Source organism: Meleagris gallopavo, chromosome 2 (genome assembly GCF_000146605.3).
Source record: "Meleagris gallopavo isolate NT-WF06-2002-E0010 breed Aviagen turkey brand Nicholas breeding stock chromosome 2, Turkey_5.1, whole genome shotgun sequence".
Classification (NCBI taxonomy): Eukaryota; Metazoa; Chordata; class Aves; order Galliformes; family Phasianidae; genus Meleagris; species Meleagris gallopavo.
The window spans coordinates 104,603,898-104,621,227 of NC_015012.2; the positions used below are offsets into that span (position 1 = coordinate 104,603,898).

At 43.8% G+C, this 17,330-nt stretch overlaps 1 protein-coding gene across 2 annotated transcripts in view; it reads right to left on the bottom strand.

The window, feature by feature from the left end:
- The window catches only part of ELP3 (elongator acetyltransferase complex subunit 3), an 84,607-nt gene that overhangs the window by 54,605 nt on the left and 12,672 nt on the right, over positions 1-17,330 (bottom strand). For both annotated transcript variants that reach the window (XM_010708081.2, XM_019613379.2), the window contains exon 8: positions 2,759-2,920. In XM_010708081.2, coding sequence (XP_010706383.1) covers positions 2,759-2,920 — 162 coding nt within the window. The remainder of the gene's footprint in view (positions 1-2,758; positions 2,921-17,330) is intronic.

The following is a 17,330-nucleotide window of genomic DNA, read 5'->3' on the forward strand; positions in this document are numbered from 1 at the left end:
AGAATCATTAAGGTTGGAAAGGACCGCTAAGATCATGAAGTCCAAGCACCAACTCATCCCCACCACGCCCATTAACCATGTCCCAAAGTGCCACTTTCTTGGAAGCCTCCATGGAGCAGTGAGAATCACTGAACACAGCTCCAGGGAGGTTCCCACCCCAGGTGACCAGCCTTTCCACGATGGAAACAAGTCCTTGTTCCTGATCTTGTCCAGGCTCTTCCAGCACTGGCTGACATCTCTGGAGACGTCTATCTGTCAGCATCTGCTACTTTCTTTCTCTTCCAGTTGCCATTTCCTTAACATCACACCTTCCAACCAGTTCACCCCTTCTCAACAGCACAGCTCAGCAGGTGGCCCTTCCTCTACTCAAAGGTCTTTTGGTGAAAAATCAGTGCAGTGGGGCATCTCTACAAAAGCACACTTTCTGCTGATACCTAATGTTAGCCAATCATTAAGGATATGGTCAATGGGCATGGTGGGAATGGGTTGACATTTGGACGTGATCAACTTAGTGGTCTTTTCCAACCTTAATGATTCCAGGATTCTACAAAATCAAACAGCTACTTCCCTGGTTTTAAGTAGCTCTTCCTCTCTTTCTCTCTACCTATATATTCTGCCTCTGTTAAATCTCTACCTGTAGTTTTATGACTGTACTTTTATTAATGATTTTTTTTTCAGAAGTATTACAGTATTTTCTGAGACTGTTCAAGGACAGAATTACTCAAGACCTTGAGTAGCCTGAGGGGAGTAAATGGGAGACTTGCTTCATAAATAAAAATTATTTTCTTATTAGAAGTGGAATCTGAGCTGCATCAATAACTTGATTATTTGATGCCTAGATCTGTTCTTGAATATTTTTTCTGCCTCACAGCCACCCAAGGCACTCAAAAACCTCACTAATGACTTATGGAACATAATAGAAAGTAATTTCCAAACAGTTAGCCTAATTGGTTGTAATCTGACATTTTGCTACAAGCAAAATATTAAAAGTTTAAAGCAAAACACATCCCCCACAAAGTAGAAGAACAGAAGCAAAATGAGGTCATTTCAAAAGAAAGAGAAACTTGCATCACCCTTCTCTAGAAGTATATTCCAATACATTGTTCAAAAACACTGGAGCAAGATGCATGAATGACAGCCTGTATTTTGTCTGCCCTGGGAGAGCCTGCAAAGTCTTTTAGGAAATCTGCAAGCAGGATTGAAAAACACCAAAAATCTTTAGAAATGTAATTCTATACAAGATTATTTCAGAGTGAAATAGTAATATACAACTTCATTGTTCCTCTGGTTCATCAGCAGGAAAGCAAGGGTTCATTAGGCAATTCACAAGCCAGAAGTGACATAAAGCTTTGAATGATTTATGGCATCAGCTCTGATCTAGCACGCTGTAGGAAAGCTGAAGATGACTGCAGTGAGAGCTAAGTGGAGCTTCACAGTTCCGCTTCAGGACAGGACATCTTTAAAAGAAGCTTGTGAAAAAAGAAGCTTAAAAGAAATGATTTCTTAAATTTATGATGTGTCAGTAGTAACCATTAGCAGATACATCCAGCCTAAGAGCGAGATCTAGCCAAATTCCCTAGCGTGGATCTTTTCCTTTGGAAAGCTCTGACATCTACAGGAGAAAAGCACTACCTATAAGTGTTAGCTGCTAACTCTTGGGCTGCTCAATTAATGGCCATTCCTCTCTACTGAGTCCTGTAGCCTGACTGTTTCATAGCAGTGATTTCCTGCACTTCCACAAACAAGTGAAACTACAGCTAAACCCACAGGAAGAAACTCATTTCGGATTCTTACCTTAAGGCTCTAAAAGAAAATGTCCAACATTTTCAGTTTTGCACTACTGCCTTTAAGGTGAGTATTATCAAAAATGTGTTCTGCTTATTGAACCACGCTTCATCTGTCATTATGCATGATTACAGTTATCAAAGGTCTTTGCTAGGTGACTGGAATACACAATAAGAAGGAAGGCAAGTTGTACGAGTGTCTCAAGTGAAAAAAACAATCAAGAGAACAATCACTTCGTTCAAAATATCTACAGAATTATCAGACTTGCAGTGGGGGGAAAAAAAAAAAAAAAGATTAGCTTTCTTGCCTGTAAGGGATGGGATGAAGACTGTATTGTGCTCACTCCTACGTAGGACAACTGTGCTTTTGGCTACAGGTCAGAGATTATGAGGAATAAATCACAAGCTTCCTGTGAACATATTTTGCTATCCCTAAAAGTCCCATATACCTAGAATGACTGTGGTTCATTCATCAATAGGTGCTGGTTTTGGATGTGCCCTATCCACTGTACTTGCCAATGTCATCCCTCCAATAAGGTATCTGGTACAGAGAAGAGGCTGCTGGCTAGTGATGGACCTACAGCAGATGATACCACATTGTATCTACTCAAGACTAAAAGTTGTGAATTATGTAGAACAAGAACTACAAGCTCTCTCCGGGCATATTTTCTACTTCACAATACTGCATTTATTTATGAAGCAATAAAAAAGAAGGAAAAAAAAAAAGAGAAATATACACTACAGGAAGAGATCATAAGTTTAAAATAAAATATCACAAACCTCTATTTTTTTCTCAAGCCATGGTCTACACAACACCACAACAAATTCCATGAATCCACTGCAGTTTATTTTTCTTAACAGATATATGGAAACAGCACGAGTGTTTCGATATCAATCTTAAACGGGTGTGCAAATAAACAGGTTAAGACTTGCTTCCAGAAAGCATGCAATGAGCTGAAAAAGCTCCTTCCCACCTGTTGGTGTCCCTGGCCACGTCCTCATACACACTCTGCACTCCGATCTCCAGCCTCGTGCAGCCATAGGACAGCATGTCGCTCAAATGGCGCTTCAGGCAGTAATCTGGTCTGGTCTCGATGGTTATCCCAACGCATTTGGTCAAGCTTCGTTCAGAATACCTGCAACAAAACCATCCTCTATTAAAACTGGGAAGTCCCGTTCTGAAAACATACCGGGTGGTCCATGAAAACTACATACATCATCCCTGTTTCTGAGTGAGGTGCATGCTCCCAGCTTCATTGAAGCCTAACGGTGGAACAAAACTCATTGGTAGCCTTTTTCCCCATCCACCCCATTTATCACTGGATGTCTAACTGAGACTAATTGTTCCAGCTAGTGTAACAATCCTCTGCTGATGACAAATGGTAAGTTACTGACCTGTGAGAGAATAAAACAAAAGAAAATAGGAATCCAAAGCAGACTTGAAACAAAGTTCACACCAGGAAACCATAAATCAACACAATCTCCTACATCATCAGCAGGGGTCATATTCATTTCAATGTAAGAAGCACTGCACTTGTCCCTAACATAGTAGTCACCTTTCCAGCAGAATACAGTGATTGTGTAACAGAGGACTGCAGCACAGGGAAGATACACATTAAGAAGAAAACTTCCTGTTTTGGAGGGCCATGAATATGATCAGAGGGCTGGAACACCTCCCCTACGAAGACAGGCTGAGGGAGAAGAGAAGGCTGCGGGGTGACCTCATTGCAGCCTTTCAGTACCTAAAGGGAGCCTACAAACAGGAGGGGAGTCAACTCTTTGAAAGGTAGATAACTGCAGGACAAGGGGAAATGGTTTTAGGTTGAGGGAGGGAAGATTTAGGTTGGATGTCAGGGGGAAGTTCTTTACAGAGAGAGTGGTGAGGTGCTGGAACAGCTGCCCAGAGAGGCTGTGGATGCCCCGTCCATCCCTGGAGGTGTTCAAGGCCAGGTTGGATGGGGCCCTGGGCAGCCTGGGCTGCTCTGAAATGTGGAGGTTGGTGGCCCTGCGTGTGGCAGGGGGTTGGAGCTTCATGATCCTTGAGGTCCCTTCCCTCATGAACCCTGGCCATTCTGTGATTCTATGATTCTTTTGAAGCCATTTGGAACTGCAGATATAATCTGGATAAGTCCCAAACCTGATGTGGGCAGGATTAACAGTGACTCTCTGAGAAGCATACTGGCCTCTTTAATGGTCCCAAATGATGAAAATCTCAGTATTCACATTAAATGTCACTGAGAAGAGGACATCTTGAGTAAGAGAGATGTTATGCTGATACCTGAAAGAATGCTGCACACTAAAATCACAAGGATGACTAGCTTCAGGCTGTTATTAGGTATTTCATAAGGATTCATCAACTGATTGCTGGCTCTGGATGGCTGGAAAGCTTCAGAGTTTAAGTTTCAGCATGACGGAGGTCCAATATGATAACAGAAAACTATCACAAAAAGAAAAGGAAAAAAAAAAAACAATAGTGGATTCAGATCCCAAAGCAAAAATATTAATTCCATTCAGACTGATAAAGCCTAAGATATTTGGGGGGTAGACTATAATGGCTGTCAACACCAGCATCTCAAAAAAGGCATAAAACATTTCAGAGTTTGTGGCTCACTAATCTGACAGACTACCAGAACACTGTTTATCATGTCAGGGAAAACATTGCTAAAGTGTGATTCATTAACAGCAGATCAAAAAATGCTTATTTTTAAAGACATTTTGTTTCCAAATAATTTTAAAAAAAAAGACAAGTTTTAGATAAGGGAAAAAAAGGTCACCAGATAACTCACCCATTACACCAAATGAAATGTGTTTGTACTAAGCACCTGCGATCATGGCTAGAAATACAGAGGGGAGGCAAAAGTAATTATATTTCCCCCCCTGGAGCAAATTGATGACAGTTATAAAATGCTGAATCCAACGTTCACCAACAGACCCCAAACTATAGCATCTACTAAGAGTACCAGCAGGATGAAAGTCTGGTGCCACGGCTGCAAAAGCTGCCTTGTCTATGCTGCAAGAAGTGGGTCTTACCTGGGATTAGAAAAGGAACACAAGAACTGGGGGATGTGGCACTGATGGACGTGGTCAGTGGGCACAGGGGATGGGTTGGGGTTGGACTTGGTGATCTTAGAGGTCTTTTCCAATCTGAATGATTCTGTGATTGAGGAAAGTAATGAACACCTGCAGATTGGTATGCTCTCTCAGTAGCAAACATTCCCAGCCTGAGCCACACGTGCTCCAGCTCTCCCTGCACCTCCTGGGGACCCAGCAGCTTCCTTGCATGGAATCAAAGCATTAACCAGGAGATGCTTGCAAAGACAGAGCTGATCCCAGCCAAACACTGGCTTTAGGTTTAATGCCTCTAAGGCTTTGCAGAACAACGCTGGTAAGGAGAAAGAGTGCAGTCTAATACTTCATTTTACTAGCATAAAAGCTTGAATCGAGTGGTCCATATGTGATGAAGACTACAGATTCCCTTCAGCTAAATAGAAAAGAGAGAAAAACATGTGACAGTCAAGCACCCGAGGGCAGTTCTGGCAACACATTTTTATCATTTCTCGAACAGGGAAAAATAAATTTGACTTTTGTTCTCCCTCTTTGTGACTTTTGAACTTTAAACACTCATTTGGATACTCAGCATGTTTTCCTTTTGCAAAAAGAGCAACTGTCTTCTGTTGGAAATTTAATACTAAATACATTGAATGCCAGGCTTTTATAGAAAGGGCCAACGGTGAACTACAGAAGGGAGCTCAGAGACCTGAAAGGGGCAGGAAATACTATTTAAAACCAACCTGTACCAGCACAGCACCATTCTTTCTGAGAAGAAATGTTTCCTACTATCCAACCTGAACCTGAAAGTTGTCCCTCAGCTCTCCCAGAGCAGCAGATCCAGGAGAGCAGCTCTCCCAGTTGGCTCATGCAAGGTCTATTTCAACACATCACCGTAATGCATTCCAGAAATCCACTAAATTAATCGTGCTCAACTGCACTGCCCTTGTAGCAGTTATCAGGTTGTCAGGTTGGACTCAAGGAGTTCTGTATATCATTCATTAAGAGCATCTACTATAATCTCTGCATCATTTTCATGCCTTTTCTCAGCACTGTCGCCAGTTTTTAAGCATTTCTGTTGCCTCTGATATCAAAAACAGCCAGAGAACTCTGCAGACACACCAGTACTAAATCCAGATGGAATATAATTTGCCTATTCCTATCCAATTTTCCACTATTTATACAGTCAAGGGTAATTTGGCTGCTGAATCATACAGAAAGCTCATGATAATGTGACTTAACTCCAAAGTCTTTTCTAGATATTTCGCTGCTTCTCGGAATAGAATCCTGCACCATTCCTAGAAAAACAGCTTTACATTTTCCCATAATAAAGTAGCCGGCTTGCTCATAGACAACTTACTATAGGATACAGATTTATCCCTTATTTGCCCATCTCTGATATTGATAGCATCTGCCAACCCTCAGAAATTACTATTTTAACACAAGTATTAAACACAAGGCCCAGAGGCAAAAACAACAGAATCCTATTAGAAATCATTCAGGTCAATGAGAATAATTTTCTGCTATGCCTGTTTTGAAAACCAATGCAATCAGTGACATGTTGTTGTCTTCCTTTTCTTAATGTGAAGATATCTCACTGCACCGAGCCAAATCTCTTGGAGAAGTTTAGGCATATTACACTTTAATGTTCCAAAAAGCCCTGTAAGCTCACTAACAGCATACAGTAACTTATCATGATAATAGAAATGATGGATTTGCTTTTGCTTAATCTTTAAAAACAACAGACATCTAGCCACATATCCTGCAGGAATGGCATGCTAGCCAAAGAGCATATTAATAGGGAACAGATGCTATCCAACTAGGCAGAGAGGCTGAAAAGCTGATATCTACAGCTCCAAAAAGAGTGGCTTCAGGATACTCAGTCACGAGAGCTTAAGATGACCTTGATGATGGCCAAGGTGAGCAAAGCCATCATTAACCAACGACCAAAGGAAGAGATACAAGGAAAAACCTAAAAACTTAGATGAACTCAGGAAGTTGAGAACTCCAGCCCCTCGGGATGGTCTCATATACACAAGTCCACAAGGTTTGCAGGTTCATTCTGGTGGTAGGAAAGGGAGAAAAGGTTGAGGGAACTGGGCTTGTTTAACTTACAGGAGAGAAGGATCCAGGGAGACCTCATTGTGGCCTTCCAGTACTTGAAGGGAGCACAGAAACAGGAGGGGGAACGGCTGTTTGTGAGGGTGGATAGTGATAGGACAAGGGGGAATGGTTTTAAACTGAGACAGGGGAGGTTTGGGTTGGATATTAGGAGGAAGTTTTTCAGCCAGAGGGTGGTGAGGCACTGGAACAGGTTGCCCAAGGAGGCTGTGGATGCCCCATCCCTGCAGGCATTCAAGGCCAGGCTGGATGTGGCTCTGGGCAGCCTGGTCTGCTGGTTGGTGACCTGCACATAGCAGGGGGTTGGAACTGGATGAGCATTGTGGGCCTTTTCAACCCAGGCCATTCTATGATTCTGTGATTCTATGATTTGTGATGTGGATTTCTTCCATAACCTAAGAGTGCAAAGGAGTTTTAACTTCACAACCAGCAAACACCTCACAGTACTTCTCCTTCCTTGGAATAGTCTTATTTGTTACCTGTGCAATGCTGAAGTAAGAACTGAAAATCTGTCACACTGCAAGAACAATCAGAAATCAAGATAGCACAAGATTACAGGGGGGTAATTTTAATAACAGACCAACCATACTGCTGAATTGTGCAAATAAAATAGATGCCATACAAATGAAGGAAATGAGATCCAGAGAAACTTTCAGATTAGCACAGACATAGCTGGAGTTAAGTGAGTTTTCAGCGTGATTAGAGAACTGTCTGAATCAAGATGAAATGCAGGAGAGATTATTCATTTTAATCATTAGAGAATAATTGAGCATATTTTCAGACAAAGCTGGCACATAAAATAGAGCTTGAAATCAGAATCTGCCTCTTAAAAAGCAGGGATTTTAGATCAGAAAGTACCCACCTCTCCACCAGACGCAGCAGTTTGACATAGGGTTGCAGGTACTTTCTCATTTAGAGAAAAAACAGATGGCACAGCCCTGGCATAAAACAACTCATTTAACAAAGCCTCTGCTCTCCCTCGATTAAACTTTGGTCTAGAGACAAAAGCCTCATCAGCTATGAGACCTGAACGTCGAAGAATCAATTACTTACAAATCCACACTACAGCAGCATCTGAACTCCCTGGCTGGCACCAGTGGCAGGATGCCATTCAGTACAGAGAGATTCGCCTTGTCCCAGTGAGCCCAGGAAAGAAAAACTGTAAGAATCAAGCAAGCAGCTCAACACTCTGCGTGCACAGCGTGGTAATCACACACCCTTAAACCACTTCTTTGCTTTATAAGTTTCAAAGTAGGAAAGTACATGAAAGGAGGTACAGAGAGAGGCAAAAGCAGAAGTACAAGAAACTGCAGAAACAGTTAAAGGGCAGCACCAAAGGGAACCCATCACCAAGAGCAAGGAGCTTTTAGGTGTACCTGTCTGCATGGAAGTAAGGGAAGGATGTAGAAAAACTCATCCAGCCCAACAATCCCCTGCCAGATACTCCAGTGTGACCTCGGAAGTCAAAGGAAACCATGCTGAAGATGAAGATGGAGTAAATAATGATGCTGCTCATACTACTTGATCAGCATCACTGCTAGCGAATGACTCAGCAGCAGCAGCCTCCACAAAAGATGGTGCTCCATATTCCACAGCCCAGTCCCAACAGTGCCTTTGACTATAAGAAGCATTGCCCAGAGGAACCCCGAACTGCAAGTGCTCCAGACAGGCAATGGCATTTATATAGATGGAATTTAGACAAAAAAAGTGACACTGATGGCTTCTGAAGAGCAAACTGCTGATAAAACACACAAGTACCCAACACACCACGTGCTTACCTGCTCTCTAACTACCTCCTTTTTCTTGATCTGTAATAGCTCTGCTTGATTTATGAGGATGGATAGTGATAGGACAAGGGGGAATGGTTTTAAACTGAGACAGGGGAGGTTTAGGTTAGATATGAGGAGGAAGTTTTTCAGCCAGAGGGTGGTGAGGCACTGGAACAGGTTGCCCAAGGAGGCTGTGGATGCCCCATCCCTGCAGGCATTCAAGGCCAGGCTGGATGTGGCTCTGGGCAGCCTGGTCTGCTGGTTGGCGACCTGCACATAGCAGGGGGTTGGAACTGGATGAGCATTGTGGTCCTTTTCAACCCAGGCCATTCTATGATTCTATTACTATGCCAATCTCTGAAACACAGCTAGAGTAATTAATTCAGCATCTACAATTTCCTGCTAGTAAACAAAAGAGGTGGCAGCTCACTCACCAGGCATCTTTCAGAAGTTGCATTTTTGATGACTGCCCAGAGCAGATATTTCAGAGTGTTCAACTTCCAGTTATTTGGCCTCATAGAGCTCCCTTTTCATTACGGCATTTCAGAGTTTCCTTTATCACCACTACCAGGAGTATGAGATACTGCTGTGGTTTCTTAACAGCATCAGTTCCACAAGGTTCAGTTCTCACAGGCTGAAAAACTTAGTTACCTAAAATAATTTACTGACTGAAATATAACTTCCCAATTTTGATAATGTAACAGTATTTATATCTGCTAGAATAATATTTCTCTCTTTTCTTCTCCCCTAAATGCCACTAACGCATAACTCTGCCGCTAACAGGCAGTTTTGCTCCCTCCTGCTTCAACACCTATCTGCAACAAAGAGGTACCAGTGCTGCTATGGAGGAGGTGGTGGTCCTTCTGGGTTTATTTCTGCATCACTCACAACTTTCAAAGACCCTTCACTGTGGGTGAAGGAGAAACGAGTGAAGGGCCTCATGCAAGATTATTTTCAACACCATAAGGTGTTCCCAAAGGGCACGTGAGAGGGCCTGAAAGACTTTTCTTAGCTCAGGAGGTAAAAATAAAAAGGGCTGTGAGCAGGAACCCTGACAGGACCTCTGACATCAGTGCCTGATGTTGTGAGCTCCCATCCATCACGTTCAAGGCAACAGCAATACAGATCATGTCTTTGCCAGCTACAAATTACTAGCAAGCTGTAACTGAAAGCACCAGGATGAATAAGGATATGCTAGAGTGAAATATTTCGAACAAGAAAAATTGCATATGCATGGCTCTACCCAGAGCCAAGTTACAACCTCTGTTTTCCCTCTCTGTCAAAGCTAAAGGTTTGAGGGAAAAAAACATCCTAGAAATAAGCCTTAAATGGGAAGGAGAGTGCTTATCTCCTCCTCCCTTCTGCTAGCTCTCTGCCCCTCTCAAACCTGTCTCGGTGAGCAGAGCCAAGTGGCAGCACTGGAGGCTGAACTCTTCATGCCTCTCGCAGAACACAGGCTGTAGGATGAGTGCCAGCCTCCTGGCACTGCAGCCAATGGAGCCGCCTTCAGACAGCAGCCGGAACACCACTAACACACTGACCTGCTCCAGAGGGGGAGCAATGAGCCCCAGTAACACCGACAGTCCCTTGAGCAAGCCCAAAGCTTGGCTATGCCCAGCTCTCCATCCAACGATGGCTGCTTGCAGCACAAGCAGGGAAAGCTGCGGTGGTGCTTTCCTACAATACCTCCGATTTTCTCTCTAGGGATGTCTGTAGTAGTAGGTATCATTAGCATTTGGCAGCTCTGCACAGTCTTTTTTCCCACAGATGTGTTCAATCCCTCCCCACAGCCCAGCTGTGCATTCCAATGCAGAAGTGCCACCTTCATCCTGAATTCCCATTTCATCTGAAGGTCCCAGTCCTTGAGCTGTAGGAGATGATCAATAATCATCTGACCTCCACGACAGGCAAGACTTTGCAGACCCTCTATTGTATCACTCTCTGCTATTTCCCCCCCAGTATCATTTTCCTTCCCCCTGCCTAAATGTTAAAAAGAAGAACCAAGCACAGTTCAAGCTGACCCCTGCTGAAGCTCAAGGAGACATTGCTGAACAATGCAGAAGCATAACAGTATTTCCCATTCCGCTCTCCCAATTCTCTTCATTCTAATTCCTCACACTGAGCTGCTCCTTTAAGTAATACTGAATCACATGCCTGTCCTTCTCATGGTTACATGGCTCCTGGGTAGCTCTGGCCAACTTGAAGCTTGTTGTCCTGCAGTAAAACAAGAACCCTTACACACACTGTTCTTCATCTGCAGATTCTCACCTGTCCCCTCCCCACCCACCCAGTCAGCATGGAGAAGTCCTTCTACAACTCCCTGCAAGCAGCTTGCTGTTACTGCTGCAAAGAATCCAGCATCACACTGAATTCTGGCATCAACCTTTTTCAAATTATTTAAGCCTGTCTCCAGCAGGTACACGCACAGATTCTTCTGGGACACCAACTAATGACTTTCTTCTGTCGTAAAAAATGATGACTTATTCCCTCTCAACTTTTTATAATCATTAATGCACGCAAGACCTTTAATCTCACCCCACAATCTTCAGGAGGCTTCAGTGAAAAACCTCAATTTGGGAAATCCACATGAACTCTCACATATTTATCAAACACTTCAAAGACAACCACTACAACCTAGAAATTCCATTGAAACCTTGGGCCATTTCAAACAGCCCATGCAATTCCAACCCCATGCCACGGATAGGGTTGCCAACTCCATCCAACCTTCATCATAAGCCAAATACTTTACATTTCAGACTAATATATGAATGTTAGTTAAAATAGTACAAATCCCACACCACATCCATCACATGTATGGATGATGCAGGTAGCCCAACATGCCACGCTGAGTGCTTCAGCCTGGAAGTGTTCCAGAACTGTGGGGATGTGGCACTGAGGGATGTAGACACTGGTGGGGATGGGTTGGGGTAGGACTTGGTGATCTCAGAGGTCTTTTCCAACCTTAATGGTTCTCTAAGTGATTAAGATGATCAGAAGCTTGAAGGCACTATGAAGACCTGGGCTTCCTGCAAGGTAAGACTTCCTGTGCCAAACACTAGAGCTCTTCTATTTGAAAAAAGAAAATAGCTTTGAATTTCAGCACTTGAAAAAGAAAACAGTAACCACATACCTTCCCAGGGTACCCAAACCATGTAGATGTCTTCAGAAGTGGGGAAAAAAGCCCACACATGAGAGCCACCAACTCCAAACAGCATTATTTTCAAAACCACTTGCCTATTTGTGCAGAAGCAAAGCTTGGAAAAAAAACACATTCTGTACAATGCAAGAAAATTGGATATGCTTCAAGCTATCAAGTTTTAGAAAGAACCAAATGCATTTCTTATGAACAATTTGGGAAATTCTGTCCAGTAACACAGGATAAACTCTAAATACAGAATCACAGAATGTCTTGGGTTGGAAGGGACCTCAAGGATCATGAAGCTCCAACCCCCTGCCACATGTAGGGCCAGCAACCTCCACATTTAATATCAGACCAGGCTGCCCAGGGCCCCATCCAACCTGGTCTTCGAACACCTCCAGGGCCAGGCTGCAGGTTGCAGAATCTCATTTTTTGCTATAAGCATCAGCCCTTTGCAGCATGGCAACCTTGACCCACACAGAGGGAGAAAAGCAGAAGGTGTAGCTGTTGGCTGCATTTGGTTAATACTTCATCTTGGTCTTTTTTTTGTCTTTCTGATATCTTTCATATAATCCAAATAGAAGTGGCTTTTTAGCCCCATTTTAACTGTCCCTTATGTGAATTTCAATACAATTTCATTTGACCTTTAGTTAAATTCCACCTCTACCAGGCAATCGATACCTGCCGTTCCCATAGGACATGTTTTACTCTAGGTCTCTTTCTCCTCTCATCCAAGCACACAGAAGCAGACATCACATCCCACGAGCAACAACCGATGTCATCGAGTGACACCGGCATGCAGGCAGCTCATCAGCCTCCTCCATACAGCCAAAGACTGATAGCAAACCCGCACTGGGAGATGCCCACGATTGGCTCTTGATTTCTCACATCTTTGCTGTGCAATTTAGTTCAGGGAAACTTGAAAGAACAACAATTTAAATGCCTGTTACCAAATCAATATGAACAACGATCAAGTCATAATTATATAGACAGTTTACCGCAGAATAGTCAATATGCAGTTATAGACACGGGCTAAAAAGGGGCTGGGGAGAAAAACGCTTAGATCTAAAATTATGAAAGGAGTGATGTGACATTCTCTTTTATTAAATCTAAACTGAAGTCGAAGCTTTTCTTGCTACAGTTGATGAGAAAGATTGCACTGGGTGAGACTTATGCGTATTAAAAAAAATCCCGTTCCAATCTCAGCCCTGATATTGACTCACCGTGGCCTAGGGAAAGTTGCATATTCTTAGTAACAACCACTTCCTTGCTGTTATTGAGGAACATCAGCACTTCTGCCACTGTGCTGCATGCAGTTCTGACAACTGACTGCCCTAAGAGCTCCTGCCGCATAAAGGCAGCGGCCAGCGCAGACCTCCTTTTGTAGCTCCTGCACCCAGCCCGTCACACAGCGCTCATCTCGCCCCCGCCTGACATTCTGATAAAAACTGAGCTCGAGGAAGGAAAACAGCTTGATTGCTGCTTTGAGGAAACACAGGAATCGGAGCAATAAAATTATAAACAGAGCTAATAAAAAGCAGTCATCTGCCAAAAGTGCCAGCAAAAAGCTGTGGTTTAGCTAATCTTCTCTTGCCAAACTAACTCCCTCATCTATAAAGCAGCAATAGGATCTCTCTCCAAAAGGTGCTACAAAAAATAAACGTACTTTCCTTTTCTCAACAATGTGTTCAAGACAACACTTGTTGCAGCAGACTCCAAGAGTTATTTCCTGGGCTCCATTTGTCATCTGTCATCAGCTCTAACCAACAGCTACAGATCTTTAATGAGCAATTTTCCACCCTGCTTTGGAAAAGTAATTCAGTTTCTAGCTTTCTACCACTGCTCCTCCTCCCTGCAAGGGGCACACCTGGATCACACCGAGATAAATACAGTGCAGAGACCACATAAAACAAGGAAAAAGGGACTACAAGCAAAGTGAAGCCAGTGAACGGACACTTGTGTTAGACAAGTTGTTTGGGATAGGAGGAGGTGAAGAAAAGGTGGAATATGAGGAACCATTTCTTCTCATAAAGAGCAGTGATGCAGTGGCACAGCTGCAGGGAGGTGGTGGGGTCACCAAACCTGGAGGTGTTCCAGAACTGTGGGGATGTGACACTGAGGGATGTGGGCAGTGGGCACGGTGGGGTGGGCTGGGGTTGGATTGGGGATCTCAGAGGTCTTTTCCAACCTGAATGGTTCTAGGATTAACTGCATTACATTCCAGGTGGTTTTCAAAAGCAAACAAGCCATGCTCTGCATAGCACTGTGCTGCTAAATAGTCAAAGGAAAACCACTTCATGACGTCTTTCTATGAAACTGAAGATCAAACCTGCCACTTTTTGCATGCATACTGCATCAGCATATTACTAGAAAATGTCTTTTCTTTGAAACTAGTTTTGTGCTGTTGAAAGGCAGTGGATCTCAGCTCACAACATCAATGAGGCAAGCACAGCATCGCAGAGGGAACAAGAAACAGCAGCTCAGTTTTACCAGCACATTTTAATTTGGATTGGAAAGCAATCTCTGCTAAAAAGAGAAGAAGCAGCACAGGTCACACAAGAGGTCCCCAGGACATGGGACACCCATCAGGGACTGCTTCCACACCACAATCCAGGCAGCACGACCTCCTGCAGAGGGGTGGCTCATTCTGTGATGCCCAGGAAGGTGTGATGCTTTTTGTGCCAGAGACACCCGAGAAAATTAAGGCAGAAAGCTGATATAACACACGATGCATCTTCTCTTTGTGCCACTACCTCTGGACCAGCAGCAAGATATGAACCAGAAGTGTACAATAAACAGTCCAAATTACATTCATACAGGTGACCATGCCATGAATCGGCTCCATTCCCAGTTTCCAATCCCACCTGACTGCTCAGATCCCATCCTACCATTAGCATTTTAGTGTGGGTCGACAGAGAACTTGTTCTGCTTGCCAAATTACACACGCGCAGCAGCGAAGCAGCAAAAAGGAGAAAAGTATTCCCTTTGGCAGGTGTTCAGCAGTAATTTGCTGAAAATGGACAAAAAAAAAAAAAAAGCATACTGAAATTCATTATTTAGCTTTGACAATGTCATGACCGCTACGGCCCTTTCCACCGACACAGAAGAAGTACAGGTTACAAATAGGGCTGAATTTGGTGTAGCTCTGGTGTCTATTAGGAATAAACATGTGGGGATGGATCCTTCCACCTGCAACCCCCAGTCAATGTTCAAGCACAAACCTGAGTATTTAACACTGGAAAAAAGATGCTGCGGAAATACTGAACAGGACAGATAACAGGAGAGGCAATCGCTTTCCATAGCGACGGGAGGAAAAAGATAAACAGCCACTCGTAGCAAGATCAGGATGCAATCTGATGGAAGGACTTTCACTCCTGCATCTTCCAAATCACACCTCTGCAGCTAGAAGGGGGGTCTTGCAGTAGGAAATAAGCAACGCCGAAATAAGAGGGAACCTATTAATGTCAATTAACTTTGGGGTGCACCCTCAAATTCTGCCAGTAGGATATAAGCCATCCTGAAGGCATTTAGGGGTAGATACTCTCCATAAAAAGCAAGTTTTAACAGCAAATGCTGCTTTTGCACCATGGTAGGGTTGTTTCAAAAGCTGGAAACAAAGAAAATCCGCCTACCTCTCTAAAACATTAGGAACCAGCCTCCAAATCTCTGGGAATGAAAGGAAATTTGGGCAGAATCTCTGTTGTAAATGATCTGGCACCAAACCAACAGCCAGTTATCTCCTGCCTGGCACAGCAAAGGGAGGGATGTGACAGACGAGCTCTGATGGATACAGCCACAGCTATTTGTTGCTGCCTCCTGCTATCTGCTCCCTGCTCTGCCTGCACAAGGGGATCTGCAGAGCAGGCAAAATACCCCCACACCTCAGTTGCCCAAATTCCAGATACAACAGGGCTTAAACCAGCAGTTAAAGCAGTCTGTGCCGGAGCTGCAAGAGCTTACCTGTCACAGCACCTACTCACTACAGGGAGTGAAGAGGTGAGAGCTGACTATCCAATTTGGGCAATTTGCAGCAGGGCAATCTGCAGCTCCATTCATCCGGCACAGGGTGAGCTCTGCCAGCTGATGGGTGGAGAACTGCTTTGGAAGCAGAGGGTCGAGGTAGATAAAGGAGAACACTGACCTCCAGAATCACTCCAGCATCAGTCGCTGGGGCTCATGAATCAAAGCCCTCAGTTATCATTGCTGGAGTCCCAATTAATACTCAGGAAGCACAATTTAGATACATCAGCATAACAAGCACTATATGGCTGCTGAGCCATCTAGGTTGTAGGTACTCCTTAGCCACTGCTAATCCCAAGGGAAGGAATGTGTGCTTAAAACTCCTTCCTTAAGATTCATGGTGAACTAGTTTCTTACAGAAGGAAGAGAGAAATACACACAAGGTGAGCAGCATAGGCACAACTCACTCACCTGTTACCCCACACAGCCTTACTGTGCCCTAAGAGGCAACCAAGAGGAGATGAGTTAAACCTTGCTAAAACTATAGCAACATTCTGCAGAAACCTGCATCTTAGAAAACTCCTCAAGCCTTAAGAATGGGAAATTTAAAGCAGGCCTCAACTTTGACAACAGTGACCTTTTAAAGATGGGTTTATTCTTTGCTATTGTAAAGCAAGATTAGGAATTGCTCAGAGGCAGTCAGCTTGCACAATCATCATTTCTTGCAGAGAAATTGCAGCTTCTATTATGATTACTGATACATGAACTGGATGATCTTTAAGGCCCCTTCCAACCCAAACCATTCTACAATTCTTTGATTCTAATATATGGATCTTTTAAGAAAGCACATCATCTGCTAAACCTATTTTTCATAGGTTTTCCTGACCTGGTGCACTCAAGCTTCCAGATGGGCTTTAGAATGCATCAGGAGCACCACATATCAAACCAAACACAGAACCACAGAATCACTGAAGTTGGAAAACACCACTAAGATCACCCAGCCCACTGCCCACATCCCTCAGTGCCACATCTCCGTGGTTCTTGAACACCTCCAGGGACGGTGACTCCAACACATCCCTGGGCAACCAAGTGCTGCTGCAACCACCAGTGTTTGAAGGTTTTTTCCCCTCAGACAGGCTAACAGGTCTTAAAACTGGAGATGTAACCCAGCCTCAAAGAGCAGTTATTTAAAATCTGCATCCTCTCTTTCAGAGAAGGCCCTCAAGTAGCTGGATCCATCTGCTTCCAGCCTGCCAGATCAGTGTGGCTGTTAGGATGCCTACAAAACATCTCCAGGGACACAACGAAAACATTTGTGACAAAGGGAAGCACTGCTGCTTGCTCCCCAGCCCAGCTGAGTGTGCAAACACAAATCATAGAAGCTGTAAGACCTACTGGGTCTTTTCCAAGAGACAAAAGCAACGCATGACAAACCCGAGCAGAGAGGCACTTAGTGTTGGCCAACATCAGAAGCTGCAGCCGTCCCACAAAGAACCCAACACAGCCAGC